The 24,400-nt window shown below is 49.7% G+C and overlaps 1 protein-coding gene across 2 annotated transcripts in view; it reads right to left on the reverse strand.

Moving 5' to 3' along the window:
- The window catches only part of oxct1a (3-oxoacid CoA transferase 1a), a 50,218-nt gene that overhangs the window by 12,457 nt on the left and 13,361 nt on the right, over positions 1 to 24,400 (reverse strand). For both annotated transcript variants that reach the window (XM_087975210.1, XM_087975203.1), the window contains 11 exons: positions 22,330 to 22,465; positions 20,920 to 21,069; positions 19,472 to 19,578; positions 18,008 to 18,068; positions 15,459 to 15,566; positions 11,649 to 11,763; positions 10,389 to 10,483; positions 7,154 to 7,202; positions 6,562 to 6,634; positions 5,027 to 5,102; positions 45 to 134 (listed from right to left, as the gene is read on the reverse strand). In XM_087975210.1, the coding sequence (XP_087831336.1) occupies positions 45 to 134; positions 5,027 to 5,102; positions 6,562 to 6,634; positions 7,154 to 7,202; positions 10,389 to 10,483; positions 11,649 to 11,763; positions 15,459 to 15,566; positions 18,008 to 18,068; positions 19,472 to 19,578; positions 20,920 to 21,069; positions 22,330 to 22,465 (1,060 nt within the window). The remainder of the gene's footprint in view (positions 1 to 44; positions 135 to 5,026; positions 5,103 to 6,561; positions 6,635 to 7,153; positions 7,203 to 10,388; positions 10,484 to 11,648; positions 11,764 to 15,458; positions 15,567 to 18,007; positions 18,069 to 19,471; positions 19,579 to 20,919; positions 21,070 to 22,329; positions 22,466 to 24,400) is intronic.

Here is a 24,400-nt window from a genome sequence, read left to right on the forward strand (position 1 = left end):
CTTCCCTCTCCCTGTCCCTCCCTCCGCAATGCTGTCCCCATTACCTTGGCGGTGTGCTCCATTGTAACCACCACCTTGGTGTCAGCGTTGGCCACCAGGTCCATAGCTCCACCCATTCCTTTCACCATCTTCCCCTGGAACAGAAAGCACAGCATCGCAGACACACCAGTGGGAACAGAGTCTCAAAAGAAGCTCACCAAAGATCCTCAGACAGCACCTTCCAAACCCATCACCACTTCCATCTAGAAGGACAAGGGCAGCAGGTACATGGGAACACCACCCCTGCAAGTTCCCCTCAAAGCCCCTCCCCATCCTGACTTGGAAATATATCACCGTTCCTTCAGTGTCACTGGGTCAGAATCCTGGAGTTCCCTCCCTTAGGGCATTGTGGGTCACCCTACAGCACATGGACTGCAGCGGGTCAGGAAGGCAGCTCACCCCCACCTTCACAAGGGGCAACTAGGGACGGGTGATATAAACCCAACCCAGCCAGTGATGCCCATGCCCCGTGGGATGAACTAAAAATCCCTTCACGGCCTTTCAAGATTAACATAATGACCAGCAGTCAGAACAGGCCATTCAGTTTCTCAAACCTACTCCACCATTCGACAAGGAGATGGCTGAACAGTCTGTGGTCTCAACTCTTTCCTGTGTGGCTCCCTCTGTCTCAAATATAATCAGGGACAGGTAGCTGGGATGTGAGGAGGGTTAGGATTACAGCCAAATCAATGGATCAAACCATACTCATTCACTCTGCAGGAGCAGGCAGTGAAACAGGTGAAGGTGGAGGAGACAGTGTGGGGTGACCAGGTCTGTTCACATCAGGACGGGACCCAATACAACCTGGAGTAGGTCACTGCCCTCTGGAGCACTCTGGGCTGGGGACAGAGGGAGGGGGTTTGTGAAAAGGCAAGGGTGATCCCATGGTGCAGAGGACAACAGAACAGAAGAATAAAAATGACATTAACTCCTATAAATAAAGGTGTGATACAAGGCACATTGATAAAGCAACAATGACCTTCAGAATACTGCCAATAAATCACACGCCCAGAGAGAGGGAGACTGTCTGCTGCAGTTCTCTGTTTTACTGAAACACTGCTAGAGTATCTGCCGGCAATCTGCCTGACACCCCAGCCATAGCTGACAAATCAACCCAACAGCACAGCGTCACACTAATCACTGCCCCAGTCCAAACACCTATTAAAACAGCTGACCGAGCACCAACTGGCAGGTCCGTTCTCCCTTACAGATGTAAACTACAACAACTTTCATTAACATAATGCACTTCTCCTCATTAACAGAGTGGGAGCTGGTACAGAGGCTGAGAGCTGTGTGTGTGTGTGTGTGTGTGTGTGTGTCGGGGAATGTGGAGCAGAGTCTCGGCAGCTGAGGGCACAGCTATCAGTGATGAGGCAACTCCAATCTCAACATTCTCCCACACACCCCCACCCCCCAAGGTAGAATTCCTCAAAGGAGGAGCTTTTAGAGACAGGCAGGAACATGGGAATATAGAAACTAGGAGCAGGCGTAGGCCATTCAGTCCCTCAAGCCTACTCGGCCATTCAATAGGAATCATCATTTAACAGAAGAGGGCCGTCCAGTCTGTACTGCCATGGCTGATCAGCCCACTATCTCCCCACACTCTTTAATCCTTTTATCCCCAAGAACTACATCTCACTCCTTATTGAAAACATTTAATGTTTTGGCCTCAACTACTTTCCATGACAGAGAATCTCACAGACTCCCCACTCTCTGGGTTAAGACATTTCTCCCCAGTTCAGTCCCAAATGGCCTACTCTGTGTCCTTAGACTGTGACACCCTGGTTCTGGACTGTCCAATCATCAGGAATATCTTTCCTGTGTTTACCTGGTCTAGTCCTCTTTCTGAAACTAGCTCATTATTCTAAACTCCAGGGAGTGCAGAGTCAGAGTCATACAGAATGGAAACAGGCCCTTCAGCCCATCATGTCTATACTGACCAACAAGCCCCAAAGAACAAAGACAATTACAGCACAGGAACAGGCCCTTAGGCCCTCCAAACTTGCGCTGATCCATATCCTCTAACTCAATCTGTCGCCTATTTTCTAAGGATGTGAATCCCTGTGCTCACTGCCCATTCATGTATCTGTCTGGATACATCTTAAATGATGCTATCATAGCCACCTCTACCACCTCCACTACCTCCACTGGCAACATGTTCCAGGCACCCCCCCACCGTCTGTGTAAAGAACTTCCCACGTATATCACCCCTAAACGTTCCCCTCCCACTTTGAACTCGTGACCCCTAGTAATGGAGTCCTCCGCTCTGGGAAAACGTTTCTTGCTATCCACCCTGCCTACACCTCCCATGACTTTGTAGGCCTCAATCAGGTCCCCCCTCAACCTCCTTCTTTCCAAGGAAAATGATCCTAATCTACTCACCCTCTCCACATAGCTAGCGCCTGGCATACCAGGCAACATCCCGATGAACCTCCTCTGCACCCTCTCCAAAGCATCCACATCCTTTCCGTAATGTGGCGACCAGAACTGTACACAGTAGTCCAAACGTAGCCAAACCAAAGTCTGAAGAAGGGCTTATGCCCGAAACGTCGATTCTCCTGTTCCCTGGATGCTGTCTGACCTGCTGCACTTTTCCAGCAACACATTTTCAGCTATCACACCCTGGTCAGTCTCCCTCTGTCCTCTCCCCCCGTGCTATCACACCCTGGTCAGTCTCCCTCTGTCCCCTCTCCCCGTGCTACCACACCCTGGTCAGTCTCCCTCTGTCCCCTCTCCCCGTGCTACCACACCCTGGTCAGTCTCCCTCTGTCCCCGCTCCCCGTGCTATCACACCCTGGTCAGTCTCCCTCTGTCCCCTCTCCCCGTGCTACCACACCCTGGTCAGTCTCCCTCTGTCCCCTCTCCCCGTGCTATCACACCCTGGTCAGTCTCCCTCTGTCCCCTCTCCCCGTGCTACCACACCCTGGTCAGTCTCCCTCTGTCCCCTCTCCCCGTACTATCACACCCTGGTCAGTCTCCCTCTGTCCCCTCTCCCCGTGCTACCACACCCTGGTCAGTCTCCCTCTGTCCCCTCTCCCCATGCTATCACACCCTGGTCAGTCTCCCTCTGCCCCCATTCCCAGTGCTATCACTTCCTTCCAATAGTGTGGCGACCAGAACTGAACTCAATCTTCCATCTGTGACTAATATTTTATAAAGTTGTAAGAAGACTTCCCTACTAGTATATTAGCACTGGCTCAGGAAGGCAAGCACCCTGTATACCTTCTTCCCCACCTTGTCTATCTGTGCTGACACCTTCCAAGATCTGTGGACTTGTACACGGTTGTGAAGGTGTAAAGGTGCACTGTACCTTTAAGAGAGTTGAATAGCTAATAAGGACGCACAGAGAGTCCTGAACACAGTAACAATGTAACAGTTGGTCGAAACAAATAGCAGCAAATGGGTTGCCATGAAACCAAAAACAAATTCAAATTCGGCCACTCAGTTTAAATTATGCCCTAAGATACCAAAATCCAAACAAATTTAAATTTAGTATTTTGATAATATTAAAACCAATGAAACAGTCCGATGTTTTGAGGTATAAAACTGGGCATTTTGTACAGTTAGGGGGAGAACTGCCTAAGACTAACAAATGCAGACTGCTAGCTGAAGAGTTCCCTGTCTGTGTGGAGTCTATGGAGAATCTCCAGAGGAAAATCCACAAAGGAGAATTGGCAAAGCTGACTGGGTCTGAACCGTGATTTTTTTGTAAATCTTAATCGGGATTATTTAAAAATTGGATTAGTATTGTAGAGTGGGAGGTAAAAGGTAGGTTTAAGAGAAAAGGAGCTGTAAATAGTTGTTGGTTTTAATATTCTTGGTTGGACTTAAAGATTAAAATTGTTAATTTTTACGTTAAATGGTGACCACTGGGATAGTTTTTTCCCTCTCGAAATGTAACAGATTACAGCACGGGGTGAGCGTCTCTGTGTGTTGCACAGGGGTTAGCAGAGGGGTTTACCCCGTGCCGTAACACCAAGGTCTCTCTGTTCTTCAGTGCTCCTTAAGAAGCTAACATACATTGTCTACATCCTGCTCTTATTAGACCTCCCAAAATATAGTGCCTCGCACTTATCAGGATTAAATCGTATCTGCCGTTGCTCTGCCCAATTTCCCAGCTGACCAATAGCAGACTGTATCCTGAGACCATCCCCCTCACTACCAATAACATCCACCAACTCTCATGTCATCTGCGAACTTACTAATTAAACCGTCTTCATTCACATCCAAGTGGTTACTGTGAATAACAAACAGCGAGGGGCCCAGCATCGATCCCTGGGGTACACTTCTGACCACAGGCTTCCTCTTACAAAGCCAGCCCTCCACCACCACCCTGTGCCTCCTGTTTGGAAGCTAATCCCGGATCCAGTTTGCCAACTTGCCCTGGATCCCCTGGGCTCTGACCTTTTGGACCAGCCTTCCACGTTATAGGCCTGACTGAAGTCCATGTAAACCACCTCAATACACTGGGCTGAGGGGGAGGCTGGGCCAGGGGCCTTGACGGGATGAATCCCTGTCCAGGACTCTCTCCCACATGTGACGGGCTTTTCCATGACCAGACTAGGCCCAAAGGTACCTGCTGTGGGGCCATTCTGTGACTGAGCCTGCACTTCAGAGTCTGGGAGCTTTGCAGGATATTGATTCACCTGGGGAGGCATCAGTCAGGGACTACCTCCCCCTCCCTCCATCTAATTGAGCTTGTGTTGTTTACTTTTGAATCCCATAACCAAATTATCTAATCACCCACAGAATGACATTACAAAGCCTCCTGGTAAGGTGATACCAGGACATGGTGCTGCTGTGGACAGACTCCAGAACACCATTGCCAGGCCAGAGTACCACGTTATGGTTTTACTCCAACAATGGGACCTGCTCACTAATCAGTCAGGGTGATTACAAACTCGTTAGAATCTAGTAATGTCAGGAAGTACTGCCCAAAGCAATTATATATCCAGGGATTTATAACCAACTCTGAAAAACCACTCACCGGAATCATCCAATTGGCCAAATCCCCAAATTTCGATACCTGCATCCCACCAAGCATCGTCATATTCACATGGCCCCTGGAGTGAGACAGACAGACAAACAGAGACACTGAACCAATTCCATTCAGTAAAACCAAAACCACATCTGCTCATGACAGCCAGGAGTTTCAGTGTTCATCTCAAAAAGCCTGGATTCTGGATTAGTGGTGCTGGAAGAACACAGCAGTTCAGGCAGTATCCGAGGAGCAGGAAAATCGACGTTTCAGGCAAAAGCCCTCAAAAAGCCTGGAGTCAGACACAGACAGCACAGGGTTGGACAGAGTAAAGCTCTCTCTACACTGTCCCCCATCAAACACTCCCAGCACAGGGACAGCACGGGGTTAGATACAGAGTAAAGCTCTCTCTACACCGTTCCCCCATCAAACACTCCTAGTACTGGGCAGCACGGGGTTAGATACAGAGTAAAGCTCCCTCTACACCGTTCCCCCATCAAACATTCCCAGGACAGGGACAGCACGGGGTTAGATACAAAGATTCTTGTAACTGTTCATGAGACGTGGGCATTGCTGGCAGGAGCAGTGTTCATCACCCAGAGGGCAGAGGCAAATCAGCCCCATTAGAGTGGGTCTGGAGTCACATGTTGGCCAGACCAGGTAAGAACGGCAGTTCCCTTCCCTATAGGGCATTAATAAATCAGATGGGTTTTCAACAAATGACAGTAGTTACATAGTCATCATTAGATTCACTTTTTCATTGCAACTCCTACTGGATTTAAACATCACTATTTGACGTTATAGGATTCAAACCCCTGTCCCCACAACACTGGCATGGGATTCTGGATACCTAGTCCACAGACATTACCACAACGCCACCACCTCTGTTGGTCAGATTATTAGTATAGATCTGAACTCAATTGGACTCACCAAATAAACACAGCGGCTACAAGAGCAGGTGAGAAGCTGGGAATACTGCAGCAGGTAACTCCCCAAAGCCTGTCCACCATCTACAAGGCACAAGTCAGGAGTGTGATGGAATACTCCCCACTTGCCCTGGATGGGGGCAGCGCCAACAACACTCAAGAGGCTTGACACCATCCAGGACAAAGCAGCCCCCACTCAATTGGCACCACATCCACAAACATCCCCTCCCTCCCCCACCGACCCTCAGTAGCAGCAGTGTGTACTGTCCACAAGATGCACTGCAGAAATTCACCAAAGATCCTCAGACAGCACCTTCCAAACCCACCACCACTTCCATCTAGAAGGACAAGGGCAGCAGGTACATGGGAACACCACCCCCTGCAAGTTCCCCTCCAAGCCCCTCACCATCCTGACTTGGAAATATATCACCGTTCCTTCAGTGTCGCTGGGTCAGAATCCTGGAATTCCCTCCCTCGGGGCATTGTGGGTCACCCTACAGCACATGGACTGCAGCGGGTCAGGAAGGCAGCTCACCCCCACCTTCTTGACGGGAACAATTGCTCGCCCAGCCAGTGATGCCCCCGCCACCTGTCAACACATTTTAAAGCAGCACCTACCCCCGGATCATGGCGAACGACTCATCGCTGGAGAAAAACGAGGCTCCGGGAAGAACAGTAACTGTCTCTTTACCTAAAGGCAGCAGAACAGACAGACATGCTATTAGCTCTGAGCCCCACACTGTGAATTCAGGTGTTTGTCTGTTCCTCAACAGTGAGTGGGCAGTGCCTGGGTTACACCTTCACCACAGCTCCATGACTGGGCCGCCAGAACAGAGGCATCCCTGTCTGTTCAGGAGAGACAGTGAGGGTCACATCTCTGCATTGGAGAGAGAAAGGAGGCTCTATGAACTACCACAGTCACCTCCAACCCACCCCCCCAGGACTGGAGGGGGGGGGGGGGGATTAACCTCGATAACCTTGAGCTGCTGGGACTTTCCTGCTATGCCCTCCAGCCAATCAGGCTCCTGAGCGAACTGACTGCCAGTAGTCTCAGCCCCACCCATGCACAGTCCTCTGCCACCCCACACAGGTCCCTCCCCACTCCCACACTCCTCTCCCCACCCATTCTCATGCTCTCCATCACCTCCCCACAATCCCTTCCCCTCCCCTGGCCGGCATTCTCCCCTCATCCCTCCCCCATTATACTCACCTGCATTAATGAGGTCTGCATCTTCCTCCCCCTCCAGTGGGTACGGACCCTGTCAGACAGCCAGAGAGCAACAGTGAGACAGAGCGCGATGGCGACAGCGAGAGACAGAGCAGGATGTCTCCCTCTCAGTTACCAGCAAATGCCTTTGATGATTCAGTCAGCTCCATCCCCAGGCCCCTGTCTCACTGAATCCAGTGATTCACTGCTCCCTTTGTAAATCTCAACTTGTTACAAAACAAAACACAAAAACATCCAAACTGGTTGTTTGGGACTCTTGGACAAACGCTGGGAAGACAGGTTTGTAACCAGTTGGTTCCACTCATTGGAAGATAGGCAAAAGTGAGGACTTTCGATGCTGGAAATCAGAGTCCAGATTAGAGTGGTGCTGGAAAAGCACAGCAGGTCAGGCAGCATCTGAGTAGGAGGAAGGGCTTTTGCCCGAAACATCGGGTTTCCTACTCTGCCGATGCTGCCTGACCTGCTGTGCTTTTCCAGCACCACTCTAATCTAGACACATTGGAAGGTAGGCCATTCAGCCCTCAAGCCTGTTCCACCATTCAATGGGACCATGGTTAATCTGTGGCCTAACTCCATATTCCTGCCTTTGGCCCATAATCCCTTAACACCTTTTGCTTAACAAACATCCCTCTCTTACTCTCAGGTTTAAAACTAACACTGATCCCACATCTATGCCATTTGTGGAAGAGAGTTCCAAATCTCTCCCAGTCTATGTGAATGAAAGTACTTCCTAACATCTCTCCTTGAACAGTCTGGCCTTCATTTTCAGACTATGCCCCAAGATCCAAAATCTCCAATCATTGGGAATAGTTTACCTTTATGTACCTTGTCTTCACCTGTTAATGTCTTGAAGACTTGGATCAGATCACCTCTTAATGCTCTAAATTCTAGAGAAAAGAGGTTTAACTTGTATATTCTCTCCTCATAACCTCCCCCATGACGTCCAGCTATCATCCTGTAAACCAATGTGGGCGTCCCTCCAAGGCCAATCTATGGTTGTGAAGGTGTGGGTTGTGATCTGCTCTCAGTGCTCAGAGTGGGGTCTAACCCTCTATGTCTGCCACTTGGTGGTTTGGTTTTCTGGAATATTACACGGAGCAGGCTATCCCCCCTTCCTCAGGAGGGAGGATCCTGCTGCTCTGAAGACTCCACAGGAAGAGAAATGGCACATGCTCCAATTCACTAAACCCCAGGGAGGGGGGGTTGGGGCGGGGGGGATGCTGGGCACAGGTCCTGGTTGTGGTACACACTCAATCAGCACTGTGCAGAACCCCCATCCTCGGATACCATCTCAGTTGTGCCAGAGTTTGATTATTTAAGTGATTCATGGGAGGTGTAGAATTTTTATCATTCCTTTGTGGAATATGGGGGTCGCTGGCTGGGCCAGTGTTTAGTACCCCGTCCCTAGTTGCTCCTTGTCAAGGTGGGGGTGAGCTGCATTCTTGACCCACTGCAGTCCATGTGCTGTAGGGTGACCCACAATGCCCTGAGGGAGGGAATTCCAGGATTCTGACCCAGAGACACTGAAGGAACGGTGATATATTTCCAAGTCAGGATGGGGAGGGGCTTGGAGGGGAACTTGCAGGGGGTGGTGTTCCCATGTACCTGCTGCCCTTGTCCTTCTAGATGGAAGTGGTGGTGGGTTTGGAAGGTGCTGTCTGAGGATCTTTGGTGAATTTCTGCAGCGTATCTTGTAGACAGTACACACTGCTGCTACTGAGTGTCGGTGGGGGAGGGAGGGGATGTTTGTGGATGTGGTGCCAATTAAGTGGGGGCTGGATTGTGTCAAGCTTCTTGAGTGTTGTTGGAGCTACTCCCATCCAGACTGTTGTAGCCAATGTGGCTTGTTCAATGGTCAATAGTTACCCCGAGGATGTTGATAGTAGGGGATTCAGTGGTGGTAACCCCATTGAATGTATAGGAGCAGTGGATGGATTGTCTCAGATTGGAGATGGTCATTTACGTGGCACAAGTGTTACTTATCCATGCTTGGGCTGACACTGTCCAGATCTTGTTGCATTTAAGCACAGACTGCTTCAGTATCTGAGGAGTTGTGAACGATGCTGAACATTGTGCAATCAATCGGTGAACAAGCCCACTTCTGACCTTACGATGGAGGGAAGGTCATTGATGAAGCAGCTGGAGATGGTTGGGCCTAGGTCACTACCCTGAGGAACTCCTGCAGAGCTGTCCTGGAGCTGGGATGACTGACCAACACCTTCCTATGTGCCAGGTCTGCCTCTCTTTGGGGGGGATTTGCTGTGGAAATGCTATCCTTTTTCAATTCTCTTTCTCGTCACGGGTGTCAGAGAGATCCAAGAGGTCCACAAACTCTCCCCTGACAGCAGCTGTCTTTAGCTGGAACAGCTGGTCAATTATTTGTAGCTCATACTTGACCTTTGGTAAGGCTGGCACTGATTGTCATACGTAGATCAGACTGGGTAAGGATGGCAGATTTCCTTCCCGAGTGTGATGGGGTAAACGCAGGGAAAGTGCAGGTGGTAATTATCAGATCAGATATGATCTCATTGAATGGCAGAGCAGACTTGATGGGCTGAATGGCCTATCTCACAGCTTATGGTCCTTATTGGATCTGATCAACACGTGACTCCAGACCCAGAGCATTGTAATGGCCTCTTTACTGCCCTTAGAAACGGCTGAGTGAGACACCCTGTTGTTACTGAACGACGGGAATACGGAGTTTGGCAGCAATGCCTTTCCCAAGTGAGTGAAACCGATTTGACAGGAGCATCATTCCACACAATGGCTCTCATCTACAAGCCCCAGTGAACTCCACGTGCAATGGTTCAAGGGAATCACCTCTGCGTAAGAACGTGGAAAGATGGATAATTCAGTCTATGGCAGCATTGTCCCTGTGTCGTTGCATTTTGATTTGATTTAATAGTGAATTCAATAAATAGGGATCTGATGTCAGTGTCCTTGTTATCCAGATGTTCCAGGGATGAGAGCAGGGATACATTCCTGATGAAGGGCTTTTGCCTGAAATGTCGATTTTCCTGCTCCTCGGATGCTGCCTGACCTGCTGTGCTTTTCCAGCAACACTCTAATCTAGACCCAGGGAGACAGTGTCGGCTGTAGACCTGTTGTAACAATGAGCAAATTATAGTGGATCAAGGCGGTCTGGGAGGCTGGAGTTAATGTGTGCCGTGACTAAGCACACTGTCTCTGGAACCCAGTGTCCCCAGTGAGTTCTTACCAATCCCAGAACACCATTCTCACTCTGGAGATGGACGGTGATGTCAGGTCTGATGAAGTTACTGGCTAACATTGGCATCCCAATCCCCAGGTTTGCTGTTAAGTTCCAGTTAAGTCTAACATGGATCTCCAAAAGTCAAATCAGCAGCAACATAGCTCCAGCACTCTGCACTGCTTCCAATCTGGGAGGGTCTGTCCCACACACTCCTGTCTTACTAGCAGCCCCTGGATAAAGACCATCCAAACCTGGTTCAAAAAGTCAAACTCCATTCCCAGCTACTTTTCCCCCAGACCCAGCCCCACCCTCCTACGTATCTCTCAGCTCCCTTCCCAGCTCCCCCTCACATTCCTGATGAAGGGCTTATGCCCGAAACGTCAATTCTCCTGCTCCTCAGATGCTATCTGACCTGCTGTGCTTTTCCAGCACCACACTCTCGACTCTGATCTCCAGCGTCTGCAGATCTCACATTCTCTTGATCACACCATTCTCCCTGATCCATTCATACCGTCTCTCTCCAAATCCATCCTCACTTAATGAGCACTCAGCAATTGCCAGTAAATTTGTTTCTCTCGGTTTGGATGCAGGAATTCCTCCAGTCCCTCCCCAGCCAGGGCTGTATCAGTGGTGACCTGAATCCTGACCACAAGGGGGTAGATTCCTCACAGCTCCACGACCTAAAGCAAGTCAACTCAACCTTCATGATGTTGTTGCTGGGTTGAAACTCCCAAAGAACGGAAACATCTCTGCAGGATCTTCTCCGTCCACTCCCCAGCCCCCTTACACAGAGAACAGAAGCAGGAGAAGGCCATTCAGCCCCTCCAGCCTGCTCTGCCATTCAATAGAGGATCATGGCTGATCATCCAACTCGGACCCTTGTTCCTGCTTCTCCTCAAACCCTTTGATCCCTTTCATCCTACAAACTATATGTAAGTTCATCTTGAAAACATTCAATGTTCTAGCCTGTGACTAAGAATGCCACAGCTCCCCACTCTCTGGGTAAAGACATTTCTCCTCTTCTCTATCCTAACGGACCCACCCTGTATCCTTAGACTGTGATCCCCTGCCTGTATGCAGCCATTCTAACTGGCTGGACCTCCTGACGTGATGGGGCAACCATGACTGGCCAAAGACACAGCTGGTAACTTCACTGGCCAGCCAATGAGAATGGTTAGCTTTTTCCAGTTTACCCTGTCCCGTTGGAAACGTCTTCCCCTCCAACCTCTCAACCTTTAAAAGGCTGGACCCGCTGCTAAAGGATACCATACATGCCATCCTCAAACTCGAGAGCAGCTCGCCGAATGATGCGCTCCCTCACGACGTCAGCCTCCGTCTTCGGCTTGGGCTGAGAGTCCCCCAGCTTCCGAAGAGTTCGTCTCTGAATGGAAAGAACATCATATCATCACAGCAACACAGAAGCATCCGGAAAGATCCGGAATGGGGACACTGCCTTTAAGAAAGGTCATACTTTAAGGTATCTCAGAGCAGAGACTTGAAAGAATTTCTGGTACTTACATATTAATCTCTTGAAACGTGCATCTCCATTCTAAGTGATTAAAGTCTTAACAGCAATCTAGGTTTGTTCAATACATTCATATCAATTGTAGGACCCTTTGATCTTTTACTTTTAAATTCTGTGCCTGATATATCCTCTCTCACTAGCACCTGACAAAGGAGCAGCGTTCCGAAAGGTTGTGTTTTCAAATAAACCTGCTGGACTATAACCCAGTGTCGTGCGATTTATAACTATGAATACTGAAGTTAAGGTGCCCTCTTAAGTCTAAAGTGGCTCAAGGGATGATGGAGGAGAGAGAGCTTTAGGTTTTTGGATCATTGGGGTAGTTCCTGGGGTGGGTGGATAAAACATGGACAAAATCGACATGGTGGGCCGAAGGGCCTGTTTCTTTCAGCGGGGTGGGAAACATTTGAATTCCTGGTAAACACTTCAGTTTGGAGACGAGTCCCTGTCATCTCTGGTTGCCATGGGGATAGAAACCCAAACGGAAAGCCACAGAAGATTAAGTGATAGTTTTTTTTGTACTGCTCTCAATAAAAATACAGCTCAGGTAAAACAACCTGATGCTGGGCTGAAACAGGGAAAATGGATTTGTGAAGGAGGCACAGCAAGGTATACCGAAGGGTTCTGTGACCAGTTGGCAGGGAACAGAATGGCTGGGGTTCCTGAGCAGTGAGCTCTGGGTGTACCCAGGGTATTAACCCTCTCCAGGAAAACTCAGGCAGAGGACAACAGGACTGAAAGGACCCTGGAAGGTTCAGCCTGCTTTGCGGGGGGGGGGTGCATTTCCTGGCAGTCTAGGTCACTCTAAGCTATTCCTTTACCACTTCATATCTACGGGCTGTAGAGAGAAAGCGCTTCATGATGTTGTTCAATGATACAAAACTGACTTCCATTTTCAATGTGACACATCAACAGCTCGTTAGTTACCCTCTGACCTACATTTATTTTAGCTGCTTACAATGTAATTCTTCAACAGTGAAATCCTGTATTTTGGTTCGTTCAGCTGGGGAATTCACCTCTTTTAAAAGTTAGTGCACTCTAAGTGGATTGTAACCGATGTCCTTCAGGTGGAAGCAATCAGCCATTCCACCCGGTCTGGTCAACACGAGACTCCAAAGCCCCCTCACCATGACCACCACCAGCCCACCTCCCGTGAGGAGGTTGACTCTTGATCTGAACAGGCCACTCCATTGATTAAACCAGAAGCACTGCACAGGTCGTTCTACTATAATGCACAATTTTGCTGGAACACAATTGACAAACTTGAGACACTGTTTCCAAAGTGCAAACTTTAAAAAAAACATGTGTTGGCTGTAGCACGATTGCATCACCAACACTTTTAAAAGTGTTATTTGCATCGCATGGTTCTTATACAGCATGGGTTTGCACAGGAACATGACTATCACTCTACAGAAGAAATGACTGTACCTCAAACACACAGGCCGAGCAGTTCAGGAAGGCATCTCACCAGCACCTCCTGCAGGTCAGTTCAGGATAGACAAATCAATGCTGGCCTTAGCACCAACACCAGCATCCCAGAGTGTATGAAACACAGCATCTCCCAACTCTTTCCGTGAGGTACAGGAGGGCCACATGGCAATGAATGACATTGAAATAGACTCACATAATGTCCACGTCACAGGAGGAGGCCATGCTTTCACTGGTTGGGCCTGTATTTATTGCCCGTCCCTAGTTGCCCCTTTGTGAAGGTGGGGGTGAGCTGCCTTCTTTACCCGCTGCACTCCATGTGCTGTAGGGTGACCCACAATGCCCTGAGGGAGGGTATTCCAGGATTTCGAAGCTGGCCAGTCAGTCCATCAGTGCTGGGTGCAGAAGGAACTATTCACCTCATGGGAAGGATGAGGAGGCTTTGGTGAGGGTGCAGAAGAGGTCTACCAGGATATTACCAGGACTGGAGTGTATCAGTTGGAAGGAGAGGTTGGACAAACGTGGATTGTTTTCACTAGTATCAGAGGTTGATAGAATTGCATATACTTCTGAGAAGTATGGGTAGGGAGGATAGTCAGAGACTTTTTCCCAGGGTGGACATGTCAAATACTAGAGGCCATTGGTTTAAGGTGAGAGGGGGATAGTTTAAAGGAGATGTGCAAGACATGTTGTTTTTAAAAAATATAAAACGCAGAGGGTGGTCGGTACCTGGAATAGACAGTCAGGGGAGGTGGTAGGAGCAGATACAATAGCAAAGTTTAAGAAGCATTTCAACAGATACAGGGACAAGTAGGGGTTAAAGGCAAATTAGATCATGGGAGAGGCAGACGGGATTAGATTAGAATGGCATCAGAACAGCCTAGGCATGAAGGGCTGAAGGGCCTGTTCCTGTGTTGCTCTGTTCCGCGTTCTATAGCGTTATAGAAACACAGGGACTTAGGGACAGGAGTAGGCCATTCAGCCCTTTGAGTGTGAGAACAACCCCCCCAGAGGGTGGTGGGACCTGCCTGTAAGGGTGGCACAGGGAGAAACCCTCAGAACATTGAAGTAATTAGATGTGCATTTGTGATACCAAGGCATTGAAGGCTTTGGGCCAAGTGCTGGGAAATGGGATTAGAATAGTGGGGACAGGATGGGCCGAAGGGCCCGCTTCCGTGCTGTATACCTCAATGACCCTATCAACACACTCCACCAGGAAGATCCTGCTTCTCCTCCCATAACCCCCCACTTCACTGTCAATCAATTCTCTCTCTAACACGGCCTTGAGTACATTCAATAACCCAGAGTCCACTACAGGAGAATTCCATAAAGTCACCACCCTGAGAGGGGGCGGGGAAATATCCTTATTGGTGTCTTAAAAAGGGAAAGTTCTTATTTTTAAACTATTGCTCCTCGGACTAGTGTCCAGCACAGGAGGACAGATCCTCCCCTCATCAACCAAGACCCCTCACAATCTGAAACTAAAACAGAATACTGGAGAAACTCAACAGGTCTGGCAGCATTTGTGGGGGGGTGAACCTGAGTTAATGTTTCAGGTCCAGTGACCTTCCCTCAGAGCTACACGCTCTCTCTCTGCTGTCTCATTCTCAATCCTTTCACAAGCAGGAAAAGCTTCTCCCTCCCTCCTCTGCCCACCCATATGTTGCAAACCTCCATCAGATCCCCTCAGAGTGCCGTCAGAGCCAGGTAGTCGATTCAGAACAGCGCTCAGGAATCACAGAACATGAAGCAGACACAATGAGACAGAAGGAGGCCATTCGCCCCAATGATTGTTGTACGTCACTCTACCTGCCCACCACCTCCCCAGATCATCATCCACTCGATTCCTCTTCAAATAACCCTCTAATTCCCAACTACATCTAGCACACTGTTAGGAACACTGTTCCCACTGACGGCACAGGGAACCCTCTGCTGGGGAGCTCAGGGACACTGCCCCCCGCCCCCCATCCCATTCCACCAAATCCTGGCTAGGGGAGCTCAGAGCAGGGACGCGTTCCCCCCCCCCCCCCCCCCCCCCCGGTGAGGGACGGGCTCAGAGGCCTGGATGAGCTCTGTTTGCTGTCACTTTTCTCTCATGCTGAGATGGGCTCAGTGGTTTTCCTCACCTCAATCCGTTTCTCATACTTGTCCCCCTTGATGATTCTCTGCACGTAGATACTGGGGATGTGGACATCTTCAGGGGCAAACGATCCAACGTCAACTATCTCCTCAACCTGGAAACACCATAAACAGACACAGTGTGTCAGCAACAACCCATCCTCCGCTCGCCCGCGATTCCAATTTCCCCAATCGATGATCCCGGTTGGATTCTCTCCCAGCCAGCTCAGAGACAGACACTCCCCTGAATGAGATCACTGCTCTCAGCTGGATCACTGACCGTAAACAGACAGGTCACAGCTGATCCCAGCTCAAACACAGTGACACCGTCTCAGGTTTGACTGGCCTGCCTCAAGACCTTTCCAGGAGCCAGGGGGCTTTCCATCCACCTCAGTGACTCAGCAAGGCCAGAGACCCACCAGGCCAGAGTGGGACATTTACACCCAGCACAGAGACTCTTCGAAAACTGCACTCGGTACACTCTGGGCTCCATGTAGAGGGAGCTTTACTCTGTATCTAACTCCCTGCTGTCCCTGTCCTGGGAGTGTTTGATGGGGGACAGTGTAGAGGAAGCTTTACTCTATCTATCCCTGTGCTGTCCCTGTCCTGGGAGTGTTTGATGGGGGACAGTGTAGAGGGAGTTTTACTCTGTATCTAACACAGGCTGTCCCTGTGCTGGGAGCGTTTAATGGGGGACAGTGTAGAGGGAGCTTTACTCTGCGCCGACTAAACACTCACAATACTGAGTTTGAAAGAGTAAAGCTCTCCTTACACTCTCCCCATAAACACTGCCAGCCTGGGGGTTGTGTACAGCATAGATGGAGATTTACTCTGTATCTAACCCCGTGCTGTCCCTGTCCTGGGAGTGTTTGATGAGGGGGACAGTGTAGGGGGAGCTTTACTCTGTATCTAACCCTGTGCTGTCCCTGTCCTGGGAGTGTTTTAATGGGGGGGGACAGTGTAGGGGGAGCTTTACTCTGTATCTAACCCTGTGCTGTCCCTGTCCTGGGAGTGTTTTAATGGGGGGGGGACAGTGTAGGGGGAGCTTTACTCTGTATCTAACCCCGTGCTGTCCCTGTCCTGGGAGTGTTTGATGGGGACAGTGTAGGGGGAGCTTTACTCTGTATCTAACCCCGTGCTGTCCCTGTCCTGGGAATGTTTGATGGGGACAGTGTAGAGGGAGCTTTACTCTGTATCTAACCCCGTGCTGTCCCTGTCCTGGGAGTGTTTGATGGGGACAGTGTAGAGAGAGCTTTACTCTGTATCTAACCCCGTGCTGTCCCTGTTCTGGAAGTGTTTGATGGGGACAGTGTAGAGGGAGCTTTACTCTGTATCTAACCCCAAGCTGTCCCTGTTCTGGGAGTGTTTGATGGGGACAGTGTAGAGGGAGCTTTACTCTGTATCTAACCTTGTGCTGTCTCTGTCCTGGAAGTGTTTGATGGGGACAGTGTAGAGGGAGCTTTTCTCAGTACCTAATCCTGTGCTGTCCCTGTCCTGAGATGTGTTTGATGGGGGACCGTGTTGCGGGAGATTTACTCTGTATCTAATTCCACACTGTTCCTGTCCTGGGAGTGTTTGATGGGGACAGTGTAGAGAGAGCTTTACTCTGTATCTAACCCCGTGCTGTCACTGTTCTTTAAATCCCAAATGCATTCCCTGTTCGAGCAACACCATTTTGATCACGGAGCCCGGCTTGGTGCTGAGTGTGGCCACTCTCGAAGGACAGCCAGACTGAATGGTTTGGTTGAGACAGATTCAGAGTCTCTCAGAGACCAGGGGATTGAATATGAAACTAAATTAAACAAATGCATGAGATGTTCATTCTTCAAAGATAATTCAATCTCACTATTAATCAAAACAAACCAATCAAACGCCCAGCTCTTCCTGTCTCACCTCCCTTATTGTATTTCAATCTCCCAGATCAGTTCAGACTGACCAATGGGTTTTGCTGGTTGCTAGGTTACCTCCTCACTCCAGCAGCTTGTAAATGCGACACTCGGTGAGGAAGGAGCAAGTTCTGACAGGCCCTGGCACTCGGAGAACACCAGCATCTCTCTGTCCATCTCGCTCCTGTATACCATCTCATGCTCGGTCACTCCCAGCATCCGCATACACCTCAGACAGTGCAAGGCAGCAGCTGAACACCACTTTCTCAAGGGGCTAATTACAGACGGACAATAACTGCTGACCCATGCCAGGGATACCCAGACTGTAACTAAAACTACGTGGGAAATGAACTCCCTGTGCTGCAGTGTTCAAAACCACTATTAGGGATAAACCTGGTACCTCACCACACTGCCCCCTCCCCCCCCCCCCACATACTGTACATTCCTTTCCAAATATCTCTCTCAGACTTGAAACTACTTAAAGACTGGCCACCCACAGTCCTCTAGGGCAGAGAATTCCAAAGATTCCAAACTCTCTCCTGAAACAGTGGCCCCTCTGTTTCTCGGAGTTGAGCCACTGTTCTCGATTCCCCTCAGCTTAGGGAGAAACCATCCTCTCAGCCTAGACATTCAAACCAAGACGTGCCTCCAGCCCAGAAGTACACACCTACCTCCACCACCGTCACTCTCGCAGCTTTACACATGGGCTGGTTAAAATTCCGCGCCGTCTTCCTGAAAGGGAACAAAGAGGGGTCAGGTGGAAAAGATTCAACACAGAGCCAATGGAACAGGGCAGACTGTCCCCTCCTGGGGAGTGGTGGGTAACACTATACACAGGTGCTCACAGAGGTCAGCACGATCAATGCAAATCGCTCCCCACTGCAGAGAGTGGGTTCCTGTATGTGGGAGCTCAGGGACACTGTATCCAGGGGAAACTACACCATTCAGCCAGGTAAAAACAATGACTGCAGATACTGGAAACCAGATTCTGGATTAGAGTGGTACTGGAAAAGCACAGCAGTTCAGAAAGCATCCAAGGAGCAGGAAAATTGACACTTCGGGCAAAAGCCCTTCCTGATGAAGGGCTTTTGCCTGAAATGTCGATTTTCCTGCTCCTCGGATGCTGTCTGAACTGCTGTGCCTTTCCAGCACCACTCTAATCCAGAATACACCATTCATCCAGTCTTACCCCCACCCGATAGGCCCAACCAATCACAGCAATTTCCAAACCATCACCTAATAGAACTGGACAGACAGCAGGGAAGTAACGTCACTGGATTAATCATCAAAATCCCAGGACAGATGGATTCAAATCCCACTGGGCCACCCAGTGGGAGTTTATATTCAACTGATCAATCTGGGATTGAAAGCTTGCCTCAGTGATGGTGACCATGACAACCATCACCAATTGTCATAGAAATCCCATCTGGGTCATTAATGCACATTAGGGAGGAAGTTTTTTTTTAAATTTATTCACAGGACCTGGATGTTACTCGACAGTATTTGTTATCCATCCCTCATTGCCCAGAGGACAGGTAACAGTCACCCACATTGCTGTGGGTCTGGAGTCACACATAGGCCAGACCAGGTAAGGAAGGAGGTCAGATGTTAGGGACATGAGTGAACCAGACTGACTGTTCCTGAGAATCAGCAACAGTTTCATGGTCATCATTAGACTGTTATCTCCAGATTCTTGATTAAATTCAAAATTCCACCATCTGCCATGGCAGGATTCAAACCCAGTCCATAGAACACTACCAGCTTTCTGGATTAACAGCACTCAGCCACCACCTTCCGCCCATACACTGAACTCATCTGGTCTCCATGTGACTCCAGACCCACAGCAATGTGCATGGCTCTGCACTGCCCTCTGGAATGGCCAAGTGAGACACTCACTTAGTGAGACACCTGGCTGGTGCCGGCCCAACCAGCAACACTCACATCCTGATGAGTGAATAGGACGGACAGACAGACAGATGGACAGACGGGCAGACGACCTGCCAACACAACAATAAGGTCACCTCACAGTCACAATCTGTGCTTTCTCTCCCATGAACAACCCGGACTCGACCCTGACCCCAACCCTGCTCCAGTCCAGACCCTGCGGTTGGTCCAGCGTCTGGAACACAACTTACCGGAACACAACGTTCCCCGCACGATCAGCTTTCCATGCTTTAATGAGGGCAAAGTCCCCAGTGATCCCTCGCTCCAGAATGTAGTGTCGGCCATTGAACTCCCGCACCTGAGGGGAAAACACAAAACAGGAGGGTGTCAGCTGCAATATCACCGTGAACACAGTAGGGAGTGGGAGGGGGGGGGTTGAATGGAGAGGATCCAGAGGGAAGGGAGAGTAAGGGGTGGGAGGGAGAGAGTGGGGTAAGGTAGAGGGGGCTGTGTAACCAATTTGATTGGCCTGATGTGATTAATTGGAGATTTAAACTTCAGGACCAGGATCTACAGCAGTGATATGTAGTCAACTACATAATACAGGTTTTAGCAACATTTGGAGCTTAAAAGAATGAGGGGATTTCAGAAATCCATAAAATTCTAGCAGGAGTAGATAGGGTTAATGCAGCAAGGATGTTCCCAATTACCAGGGAATCCAGTACTGGGCTCACACTCGATGGATATGGGGGGGGGGGGGGGGGGCATTGTGGACTGAGATGGGAGAAATGTCTCCACCAGCGAGTGGGGAGCCGGTGGGATTCTCTGCCACAGAAAGTGAGTTTTTCCAAGGACTCTGACGTACTTCCTGGGGCGAAAGGGTTCCAAGAGCATGAGGAGTCGGCAGGAACAGGGAGCACGAACTGGAAGATCAGTCAGGACCATTCAAAAAGGCAGAATGGTCTCCTCTTGCTCCGAGCGTCCAATCCAGAGACTGCAGCACAGAGCCGACACAGTGGGTGAGTGAGGAAAGACGACTCTATCATGGGAAGCTCACACACCCTCTCCTCATCAGAGAGGTCTCAGGCTGGGATCAAAACACGTGACCACTCAGATTGTTCGAAAATACCAATGAAATCAGAATCATAGAAACCCTTCAGTGTGGAAGCAGGCTTTTCGGCCCATTGAGTTCACACTGACCCTCTAAACAGCATCCCACCCAGACCCTATCCCTATAACCCAGAATTTTCCATGGCTCACCCGCATAGCTTGGACATCCCTGAACACTATGGGCAATTTAGCATGGCCAATCCACCCTAACCTGCACATCTTTGGATTGTGAGAGGAAACCAGAGCACCTGGAGGAAACCCACACAGACACGGGGAGAATGTGCAAACTCCACACAGACAGTAGCCAGAGGGTGGAATCTAACCCGGGTCCCCTGGTACTGTGAGGCAACAATGCCAGTCACTGAGCCACCGGGTGCAGAATCCCTGATCCCACATGAAACTCCTACCTCACAATCCCAACTCATTCAGAAAACATCTCAATCAAATCAAACCAAGCACCCAACTGAGGACAGGAGGGAGAGAGGGACAAAGATGTTGTCACTATCAGCACCCAGAGACTGATCATCACAGTAAGAGGGCTCAGGGTGAGCTGGGAATTGGGCAGCAGATGGGAGATGCACACCATTACCTCTCTGGGCTCACTGGCGATGCTAATACTGCTGTCCTTGTTGTATTTTATTGGGGCCCCTCCTTCCTCAATCAGCGTCCCATAGGCAGTGGGGGTGAAAAACGCAGGGATCCCTGCACCCCCAGCTCGAATTCTTTCAGCCAAAGTTCCCTGGGAGAGAGAGAGAGAGAGAGACAGAGAGAAAGAGACAGAGAGAAAGAGACACAGAGAGAGAAAGAGACACAGAGAGAGAGAGAGAGACACAGAGAGAGAGAGAGAGACACAGAGAGACAGAGAGAGACAGAGAGAGACAGAGAGAGACAGAGAGAGACAGAGAGAGAGACAGACAGAGACAGACAGAGAGAGACAGAGAGAGACAGAGAGAGACAGAGAGAGAGAGAGAGAGAGAGAGAGAGAGAGAGAGAGAGACAGAGAGACACAGAGAGAGAGAGACAGAGAGACACAGAGAGAGAGAGAGACAGAGAGAGACACAGAGAGAGAGAGAGAGAGAGACACAGAGACACAGAGAGAAAAGCCAGGAGATTAATCAGTACCACCAGGTGTGAAGTGTGAATACAGATGTTCAGTCCCAAACCCAAAACTGTGCAGGGACTGCCACACAAACGGTGCCTCAGGAACAACCATGTCAGCTCATTTTCACATGGAAAATAAATCACACTCAAAATTATCAACATCAAATACTCCCAGGACAGACACAGACAGATTTGAGTCAGAGCTCACTCTATTCCTTTAAAATTAAAGCTTCCTCGACACACTCCCCCCCCCCCCCCCACCCCCCCATCCCAACTCCCCCCGCTCCCCCAACCTGCCCACGAGGGACAGGGGCAGCACAGGGTTAGATACAGAGTAAAGCTCCCTCTATACTGTCCCCCATCAAACACTGCCAGGGACAGGGACAGCACAGGGTTAGATACAGAGTAAAGCTCCCTCTACACTGATCCCCCCCACATCAAACACTCCCAGGACAGGGACAGCACAGGGTTAGATACAGGGTAAAGCTCCCTCTACACTGATCCCCCCCACATCAAACACTCCCAGGACAGGGACAGCACAGGGTTAGATACAGGGTAAAGCTCCCTCTACACTGATCCCCCCCACATCAAACACTCCCAGGACAGGGACAGCACAGGGTTAGATACAGGGTAAAGCTGCCTCTACACTGTCCCCAGTAAAGCTGCCTAATGCTGTATTGAGATTGGGTTCACTTCCTTGGAGTCTTGTCACTGGAGTGCTGAGGGGGTTCCTGGAAACAGGCAGGAGGTAAATTGATATAATGCTGCCCTCTGCCAGGCCTGTCCCTAATGGTGGGAGTAGGAGTGGGGGACCAGGGGTCAGTACCACTGATTATTGCCCAGTTCCCCATCCCCTTGCTGAGAGCAGTGGAAGTGTAGCTGCCACTCTGTTTCTTACCTGTGGGGTCAGCTCCACCTCCAACTCCCCAGATAGATACTGTCGTTCAAACTCCGCATTCTCACCCACATAAGATGCCACCATCCGTTTGATCTGCTTGGTATGGAGCAGGAGCCCCAGGCCAAAATTATCCACCCTGTAGAGAAAGCAGAAGAGCGAGATAGAAACAAAACATGTCACCCATGTTTCCAGAGTGCCAACAAACTGGGGCATTTAATGCAACTGCACACGTGCTGACTACAGAATTAGGCCATTCAGCCCATCGAGTCTGCTCCACCATTCCATCATGGCTGATATAGATTAGATTACATTACAGTGTGGAAACAGGCCCTTCGGTCCAACAAGTCCACACCGACCCGCCGAAGTGCATCCCACCCATACCCCTACATTTACCCCTTACCTAACACTACAGGCAATTTAGCACGGCCAATTCACCTGACCTGCACATCTTTGTGACTGTGGGAGGAAACCGGAGCAAACCCACGCAGACACGGGGAGAATGTGCAAACTCCACACAGTCAGTCGCCTGAGGCGGGAATTGAACCCGGGTCTCTGGCGCTGTGAGGCAGCAGTGCTAACCACTGTGCCACCCGCAACCACAATCTCTTGCCTTCTCCCTATAAGCTTTCATCCCCTTATTAATCAAAAACCTATTTATATTACAGCAAGTGGATTATCAGAGAAAGAATCGGGCCTCATATAGACCAAAAGGGCAATGTTTGCGTGGCGCCAGTGGACATGGGGGAGGTCTTAAAAATGCATATTCCTCATTTGTACTCACACAGCAGAAAGGTATTGTAACTGGAGATATTCATTGGGATGGTGAGATTCTGGTTTAAAATTAATAAGGAGGCGGCTTTAGATATTTTAGTGCATACAAGATCATAAAACCCCAGGGGCTGATGGGATGTATCCCAGGCTGCTATGGGGGGAGATTGCTGGGGCCCTAGCGGAAATATTCCGTACCTCACTGACCACAGAAGTGTCAGATGACGGAAGGATAGATAATGTGGTTCCTTTGTTCAAGGAGGGCAGCAGGGATAGGCCAGGTAATTACAGAGCAGTTAGTCTGATATCAGTGGGAGGGAAATTATTGGAACAAAATTCTGAAGGAAGGTAGGGATAGCCAGAAGGGGTTTGTTGGAGGGAGGTCCTGTCTGACTAACGTTATTGAGTGTTTTTGAAAAGGGACGAATACAGAGAAACCTCGATTATCCAGCATTCGATTATCCGGATATCGGATTTTCCAGCAATATTGCAAGGTTCTGATGCTTGCTAAACTTTGTTATCCGGAATTCGATTACCGAGCGAAATACCCACCCCCTCCCCCCCCAACCAGTGACCTTCGGATAATTGAAGGTCTTCTGTGTATTGACGAGGGCAGTGGACTTCAGTCAGAACCTTGGCACATGGAAGGCCAGTCCAAAATGGGTCCACAGCAAGTTGGCAAACTGGATCCGGGATTAGCTTCCAAACAGGAGGCACAGGGTGGTGGTGGAGGGCTGTCTTTGTAAGAGGAAGCCTGTGATCAGAAGTGTACCCCAGGGATCGATGCTGGACCCTCGCTGTTTGTTATTCACAGTAACCACTTGGATGTGAATGAAGATGGTTTAATTAGTTAGTTTGCAGATGACATGAGAATTGGTGGGTGTTATTGGTAGTGAGGGGGATGGTCTCAGGATACAGTCTGCTATTGGTCAGCTGGGAAATTGGGCAGAGCAACAGCAGATAGAATTTAATCCTGATCAGTACATATCGTGATGTGTCAGAGAAGGACATACACAATGTATGTTAAGTTCTTAGGGAGTACTGAGGAACAGAGAGACCTTGGTGTACAAGCCCATTGATCCCTGAAGGTGTCAGCACAGGTAGACAGGGTGGGGAGACGGCATATGGGATGCTTCATTAGCCGCAGCATAGAACGCAGGAGCAAGGAAGTCTTTGTAAAATGTCTTTATAAAACATTTTTTGGGCCACAGATGGAATAGTGCGTGCAGTTCTGGTCGCCACACTGTCAAAAGAATGCACTGGAGATGGTGCAGAGGAGGTTCACCAGGATGTTGCCGGGATG

The sequence above is a fragment of the Chiloscyllium plagiosum genome, unplaced genomic scaffold (genome assembly GCF_037043375.1).
Source record: "Chiloscyllium plagiosum isolate Xiang-an unplaced genomic scaffold, Cpla_swu_hap1 HiC_scaffold_2, whole genome shotgun sequence".
NCBI lineage: Eukaryota > Metazoa > Chordata > Chondrichthyes > Orectolobiformes > Hemiscylliidae > Chiloscyllium > Chiloscyllium plagiosum.